The sequence below is a fragment of the Corvus brachyrhynchos genome, unplaced genomic scaffold (genome assembly GCF_000691975.1).
Source record: "Corvus brachyrhynchos isolate BGI_N302 unplaced genomic scaffold, ASM69197v1 scaffold130, whole genome shotgun sequence".
NCBI classification, from domain to species: domain Eukaryota; kingdom Metazoa; phylum Chordata; class Aves; order Passeriformes; family Corvidae; genus Corvus; species Corvus brachyrhynchos.
Window position 1 is genome coordinate 1,029,754 of NW_008236193.1, and position 8,025 is coordinate 1,037,778.

Below are 8,025 nucleotides of genomic sequence, written 5' to 3' on the forward strand. Positions count from 1 at the left end.
GAGCCAGGTCAGGCCATAGACAGTGATGTTGGCCATGACGGTGAAGGCATACCTGAGGGGAAGGAAACCTCAGGGTGATGCAGAGGGACAAGCACAGGGACAGCACAGCAGGGCAGCTCGGCCCATGGCTGCCCTCCAAGCCAAATGTGCTACAGCTTCTGCACCCCAGTGCCATGGCTGAGGCGACACCTCTGCGGGCACGAGGCACCTGGCCAGGCATCAGCCTTACTGGTGCAACTCCCAGTGTGCCCAGTCCAAGTGTTGGGACTTCACTGGGAGGAAACCAAGATCCCTACAGGTCAGTCTGTTCCCCTTCCAGCCACAGCTCACCTCTGCTTCAAGGATGCCATGAGCTGCCTGATCTGGTACCCCCAGAGTGGGACCACTTGGCCCCACAGTTACCCCACATCCTCCCTGCTCACCCTGCTCCATGGGATAAACACCCCATCTCACATCCTGATCCTGACAGAGATGAGCCAAGTGCACTGCCCACCTGGCCCTGGGGACATCTCACCTCCAGAACAGTCCCCACAGCCATGTCCAGCTCTCCCCAAGGGCATCTGGGAGGAACAGTCCCTTCGCTGAATGCCACCCGCAGTTCCCAAAGGAGAAGTGTCCCCAGCCCAGGAAGTGTCCCACAGGCTGCATCACTGACATCCCTGGCATCAAGACACTCCCTCCTGGCACCAAAGGCTTTGGGCCACCAACCCAGGACCAGTGTCCTTTGGCACATCCCACAGGACACTCACATGGCCCAGTCCTCATCCTGCCATGCCAAGGTCTCCGGTGTGCCACAGCACCCAGGGACCTCCTGTCACACAGCAGTGGGACCCAGCATGGGCAGGGCAGCTCCCCCAGCCCCAGGGGACTCCCAGGTGTGGCTGTGCTCACCTGAAAGCCGTGAGCTCCACCTTCCCATGGTCACTGCTCACCAGCTCGGGGATGAGGGCCAGGTGGGACACCTGTGTGGCTGCCCATCCAAACTGGAAGATGACGATGAAGGGGAGGTAGTAGATGAAGGCTGCCCACTGTGGAGTGCTCTCCCTGCAGGCCAGGCAGGGGCTAAAGACAAAGGGAAAGGACACGAGGACACAGGTGGTGCCTGGGGAGAGAGCGGAGCAGTGAGAAGCTGCACACCTGACTGGGACTCCAATGTGACACAGACAGCCCTCTCCAGGACAGGTTCTACCCCGGAGCTGGGGAGGGAGGTCGGCCCCTTCCCCAGCCAGCTGAGACACGTGGAGCTCCAGACACCCCCTCAGCCCATCCTGCACAGGGAATGTCCTTCCCTCTGGCACCCAGCACAGACAGGCACCCCCCAGTCAAGGTGCTTCCCCAACACAGTGCTGGCACTGCTCTGTCCTCTCAAGACATCATGACAGACCCTCACTGTCACACCCACAGCCACCAAGAGGTTCTCGCTGTCCCCAGGTGCAGATAACCAGTCAGATAACCCCTCCCTGCTGCCTGGCCATGGTGATATGGCACCCCTAGGCTGGGAGAGCTCTGGGTGTCCCATGGGTACTGGCACCCCATCTGTCTCCACGTCTCCCCTCCCGTGGGGCTCGCAGAGTGGGGCTGGCAGAGAGAGTCATGCTTCTGCCACACTCACGGACATCACCCGCTGCATGACAGGGTGACACAGAGCCATGGGGGGCTCCGGGAAGGCCCTGCTGAGTCAGGGACACCAGAGCCAGGCTCCTCCCTCTTCTGTAGTGTGACAGCATGGGGATGCAGCCTGGGGACGCAGCATGGGGACGCTGTGGGTAGGGCAGACAGGCCAGCCTGGCCTCTCCCTCCCCTTTCCCAAAGTTACAGAGTTTATCTGCTAAGCGGCTCCACAGGCCCCCAGGCCCCGATGCAGAGCCTGGTGCCCTGTCCCACATGTCCCCTGGTACTGTCCTACATGTCCCCAGCTTCTCTGCATGCTGATGAAGAGCTGTTCCTGCAGCTGAGGGGAACCTGCTTTGCCAGGTCCCCAAAGTATACTCTCTACTTTGCAAGAACCTCTCTTCCTCATGAGTGATTCCTCTTCCTCCCACCCATGAAGGGCAATTCCTCCTCCTCCTTGCTCCCACATGGCACAGCCATGCAGGGCCAGGGCAGCGCCAAGGGCAGCGCCAAGGGCAGCAGTGACAATCCCAGCCCAGCCCCATCCATCCCACCAAGGGGTGCTGGGTCCCCACATTGGCTCACAGTCGGCTTTGGTGCTCCAGGAGCTCCAAAGGACAGGGAACTCGGGCACACGTGGTGCCTCTGCCCCAGACAAACCACAGGCATGGGAAAGTCCACGAAGGCTCAAACCAGCCCAGATCTTCTCTGTTCCCTGGGTCTTAACTGGGCCCAGATGAGGGGTGAGGGTCCCAGGGCCCCACAGGGTCAGGCTCTGCAGCCCCCTGAGGGCTGTGAGGGCTCCCAGGGGAGCACTGAGGCAGGGGCTGTGGGACCTCCAGGGCTGCTCCTGTGCCCACCCATGAACCATCGCCACCAGCACAACCACAGGAGTGTCACCTCCTCCTCATGGCCCCCGGGACAGGCAGTGCCCACCACCAGGGTCATCCCACCTGGCCACCCCACAGAGCTGTGCCCCTCTGGCACCCCAACACCCATGTACCCCAAGTGCCCAGGAGTGGCTGCGCTGAGTCAGAGGGGTCCTGGGGACCCCCTGCTCTCCCGAGTGGGGCCATGGGACCCCCCCAAGACCATCCTGCCCACCCCTGCAGCACCCCAGGGCAGGCAGAGGCCCGGGTTCTCATCGCTGGCCCCGCGGGGCACGGGAATGCCAGGCTGCTCGGCACAGGCGCCTGGGGCAGGGATTTTGGGACAGCACTGCCAGACAGGCTCAGACAGGCATCAGAGAGACGCTCACCCTTCCTCCCCACTGTGACAGGAAGCTGGACCCCAAAAAAGAGCTGGCGATCAGACGGGGAGATCCGGGACCGCCTGTGGGAATACCCGGAACCGCGGCCGCGGCGGGGAGATGTCACCGATAGCAACTCGTGGTGTGTCCCCCGCCCCGAGGCTGCGGTTTCACAACGTTTCCTCTGATCTGAGCACGGGTTTGCCACCGGACGAGACACCCCGGTCCCACACGACACCCCTCGCTGCAGCGTGATCGAGCGAGCCGAGCGGCCCCGGCACAGCCGGCTCCGGTGGGTTTGCCGCCACCACTGGTCACTCTGTGGTCAGCCAAGGTGGGCACTGGGCTTCCTTGGGAATAACCCACGCTCCAGCCTGGGAAACAGCCTGCATCTCTGCTCCAGCCCCTATCCCTCTCCAGCCGCCATCCCTGCTGGGCTGTGCTCTGCTCCTGCAGCCCCCGTGCAGGGCCTGAGTTAGGACTTCCCCTCTGTGCTCCCGGGCAGCACCCGGCTGGAGCAGGGGGACGGAACAGCTCCGGCCACTTCCCTAAATCTAGGGCGCCGATGCGGCTGACACTGGGCCAGGGGTGAAGCTGCCCCCTCAGCACTCTCCCTGACTCACCAAGCCAAGCTCCGGCGAGGTCAGACACTTTATCAGGCTGCTGTTGGGTTGCACGAAGTGGTTGGTCGAGATAAATTTGGGATCAAGATAAGAGCACCCACACTACAACCGTCCTCGCTCGGCGCGGGTTTGCTCCGGGTGAGGCAACACCCGGTTGTTATCGAGGGTTGTTATCAATGGCTATTTCTTCCATTAACTGCCCCGTCCCCAGTGCCAGCTAAGCAGGATGTGCAGGCTCCTGCACCACTCACAGCACCAAGGACCCCTCTTCAGGCCATGCTGTCCCTTCAGAGAGGGACCAAGGACCCCTCTCCTCCCCACACTGCTCTCCATGTCACATTGTCCCCTCAGAGAGGGACCCCGCCAGATGAGTCCCCACCAGCCCCTGGACTCCGTTGAACTTTTTGACCCAGGGCACAATACAAGACGAACCTGTAAATAATTCCCATGAGCCAGAGCCTCCTGTGCATCCCATGGCCATACCCCACTGCTGGCCCCCGGGGTGCCCAGCCTCAGCACAGCCAAGGGCCCCACGCTGCACGGTCCCCCCTGGGGACACCAAGAGCTGCTCAGGAAGCACCTGGGCTTTTGGGAGCCCAGATTTTACTGCTGGTCTTGGTTTTGCTACCGCTCCAAGGTCTGAGCACGTGGCTCTCACCCCAGCTCGCTGCCACTCACGCGCAAAGCCCTCGGGGCAGCGGGGAGCCCCCGGGGTGGGATGGTGCCCAGGCAGGACAGGGACACCATGGTGCCCCTTCCCCATCCAGCCTCAGCATCCCGCTGTCCCCTACACATGGAACACCTCTGTCCCCACTTCGCTGCCGCAGGGGATCCCAGAAAGGCACCTCCCAGGCTATCCCCTCCTCACAGAGTAGCCCAGGCCCATCTCCTGTCACCCAGGGCACTGCCAATGCACCAGAGCCCCTTCACCCTCCACCAGGCACCCCAAAAGCCCCAAGTGCAGCCCCCCCTTCCGTGGAGAGGCTGCTCCCTTCCACCCCAGGGCACACAATTCTGCTCAGCCCTGGGGCTGCCCCTCTCCAGCTGGGGGGACCCTGTCCCCACCTCACTGCCACATGACGGTCCCCCTCCCCAGAAAGGCTCCCACATCTTCATGGAGACCTCCACACCACAAAGCACCCTGGTTCCTCCCTGATCCAGGGAATCCCCAAGGCTGATCCCCCCTGACCCAGAAAGGCACCCTTGGTCTCATTCCCCCTCTTCCAGGGCACCCCAGAAAGGTACCCTGGGGCTGATCCTGTACCCCAGAGGTACCACCCCAGAGGGCCACCCACATCCACCCAGCAGAGCTGCTTGGGGCCAACCCCCTCCAGCCAGCATCCCCCAGCAAACCCTTCCCAGCTGTACCCCACCCTGGGCACCCTAGAAAGGTTCCCCGAAGCTCATCCTTCTCTTCTTAGGGCATCCCAGAAAGGTTCTCCTGGGTAGCTCCCACTCAGGGCACTTCAGAAAGGCTCCTTGGGGCCACCCTTACCCCTTCTGGGCACCCCAGCAGGGTGTCTCCCACCCTGGGCATCCCAGAAAAGCTCCCCCAGGGTCACCCATTTTCACACATCACCTTGTATAGGCACCTCAGTCCACGCCCTCAGGGCACCCCAGAAAGGCCCCTCCAGAGCCATCCTTAGATGCATCCATTTAGAGCATCCCAGAAAGGCTCACCCAGGTGACCCCAAACCCAGAGCACCCCAAAAAGTCTCCCTCACAGCCACACTCTTCCCCTCCCCCAACCAAAGCCCCTCGGGGTTACCCATCTCTTATCTTTGGCACCCCAGCAGTGTGTCCCACCCATGGCACTCCAGAAAGGCTCCCTTGTGTGGCCCCCAACCCAGGCACCCCAAAAAGGCTCCCCATGGCCATTCATCTCCATCCAGGCCACCCCAGAAAGGCTACCCCCGGGGCCACCCATTTTCACCCAAGACACCTTGGATAGGTACCCTTCCTTGGGCCACCCCTTTCCAGGCACCCCAGAAAGGCTCCCCTACGTGTCCTTCAACACAGAACAACACAGTAGGGTCCCGCAGGGCCGTCCCTCTCCACTTAGAGCATCCTAGAAGGGCTCTACTGGATGTCCCCCAACACTGACACCCCAGGAAGTCTCCCCAGGGCCACCCATCTCCACCCACGGCACCCCAGAAAGGCTCCCCCGGGGCCATCCCTCTTCACTTAGAGCATCCCAGAAAGGCTCGCCTGGATGTTCCCCAACACAGCCACACAGAAAAGCTCCCCCGGGCCATCCCTCTTCAATTAGAGCATCCCAGCAAAGTTCCCCCCTCAGATGTCGCCCACTTAGGACACCCCAGAAAGGCTCCCCTGGGGCCATCCCTCTTCAATTAGAGCATCTCAGAAAGGCTCCCCCGGGTGTCCTCCACCCAGAGCACCCCAGCAAAGCCCTCCAGGGTCACCGCCCTCCACCCCGGACACCCCAGAAAGGCTCCCCTGGGGCCATCCCTCTTCAATTAGAGCATCTCAGAAAGGCTCCCCCGGGTGTCCTCCACCCAGAGCACCCCAGCAAAGCCCTCCAGGGTCACCGCCCTCCACCCCGGACACCCCAGAAAGGCTCCCCTGGGGCCATCCCTCTTCAATTAGAGCATCTCAGAAAGGCTCCCCCGGGTGTCCTCCACCCAGAGCACCCCAGCAAAGCCCTCCAGGGTCACCGCCCTCCACCCCGGACACCCCAGAAAGGCTCCCCTGGGGCCATCCCTCTTCAATTAGAGCATCTCAGAAAGGCTCCCCCGGGTGTCCTCCACCCAGAGCACCCCAGCAAAGCCCTCCAGGGTCACCGCCCTCCACCCCGGACACCCCAGAAAGGCTCCCCTGGGGCCATCCCTCTTCAATTAGAGCATCTCAGAAAGGCTCCCCCGGGTGTCCTCCACCCAGAGCACCCCAGCAAAGCCCTCCAGGGTCACCGCCCTCCACCCCGGACACCCCAGAAAGGCTCCCCTGGGGCCATCCCTCTTCAATTAGATGCTGTCCCCACACCGCTCCCAGTGACTCCGCTGCTGTCCCCACACTGCTCCCAGACACAGCAGTACCGCCACACTGCTCCCAGTCGCATCAGTGCTGCCCCACACCGTTCCCAGTCCCCACACCGTTCTCAGTCACACCAGCAGTGGCCCTATACCAGTACCACGATACTGCTCCCGGTCACACCAGTGCTGTCCCCATACTACTCCCGATCAGACCAGTAATGTCCCCATACTGCTCCCAGTCGCCCAGTAACGGCCCTGTACTGCTCGCAGTCACAGCAGTGCTGTCCCCACAATGATCCCAGTATTATTCCCACACGTCTTCCAGTTGCTCCTGTCCTGCCTGCAACAGTCCCACAGACCCCAGTACCCTCACACTGCTCCCAGTCACACCAGTGCTGTCTGTAACAGTCCCAGCCACCCCGTTACCCACACAAGGGAATGTCCCAGTCACTCCAGTACCCCCACACTGCTCCCAGTGACCCCAGTACCCACCCAAGCAGGGGGTCCCCATGCTGTCAGTAGGCACCCCAGAATTCCAGTGACACCAATACACCCACACTGCTCCCAGTAACCCTGGTATTCAAGCAAGGCGTCCTCATGATGCCAGCAGTTGCCTGAGTTCCAGTGATCCCAATACACCATCACACTGCTCCCAGTCACCCCAATATGCCAGTATGCACTAAGTGGGGAGTGTCAGACTACAGGAGTGAGGGTACAGGGATTTGTGGGCACTGGAACCAGTCAGATGGGAGTCACTGGGACACTGGGATGACTACAGATATCGTGGGGAGCCCTTGCTTGGATGGGCACTGGGGTCAGTAGGAGCTGAGGGGGCGGGTACTGGGACCTTCTGGGTAATGGTGTGTCTGGGGCCATTATGGGCTGTACTGGAGTGGTTGGGGACACTGTGGAGGGAGTACTGGGGTCACTGGGACTCTGGGGTGGCTCCTGGAGTCACAGGACACCCCCTCTTGGGTGAATACTGGTGTCACTGGGAGTAGTGTGGGCATACTTGGGCAACTGGGACCTCCTCTTGAGTAGGTACTGGTGTGACTGGGACCAGTACGAGTAGTACTGGGGGCACTGGGACCCTCTTGAGAGGAGTATTAGGGTCACTGAGACTCTGTGGTGACTACAGGCACCAGGGGGATCCCCAACAGTGTGAATACTGGAGACACTGGGAGCAGACTGGAGGTCGTGGGGGACCTCCCCTTGTGTATTTAATGGAGTGACTGGGACCAGTATGGGCTGTACTGGGGTGACAGGAAACAGTGTTGGGGGAGTATTGGGGTCACTGGGAGCAGTGTTGGAGGAGCACTGGGGTCCCTGGGACTCTGGGATAACTACTGGTGTCATGGGAACCCCCTGCTGGGTGGGTCCTGGGGCTGCTGGGAGCGGTGGGGGAGGGTAACTGAATCAGTGGATCAGCGCTGCGGTGGGCACTGAGGATACTGGGAGCGATGGGAAGGTACTGGGGTCACTGGAATGGGTCGGTGGCGGTGGGACCCCGCCGTGACGGTGCCCCTTTAAGGGGCTGCCCCCAGACGGGCCG

The 8,025-nt window shown here is 61.8% G+C and overlaps 1 protein-coding gene across 1 annotated transcript in view; it reads right to left on the bottom strand.

The window, feature by feature from the left end:
* The window catches only part of MFSD12 (major facilitator superfamily domain containing 12), a gene marked incomplete at its 5' end in the record, with an annotated part of 7,355 nt that extends 4,170 nt beyond the window's left edge, over positions 1 to 3,185 (bottom strand). The window contains 3 exons of the mRNA XM_017739013.1: positions 4 to 52; positions 892 to 1,102; positions 2,870 to 3,185. Coding sequence (XP_017594502.1) covers positions 4 to 52; positions 892 to 1,102; positions 2,870 to 3,185 — 576 coding nt within the window. The remainder of the gene's footprint in view (positions 1 to 3; positions 53 to 891; positions 1,103 to 2,869) is intronic.
* Positions 3,186 to 8,025: the final 4,840 nt, after the last annotated feature.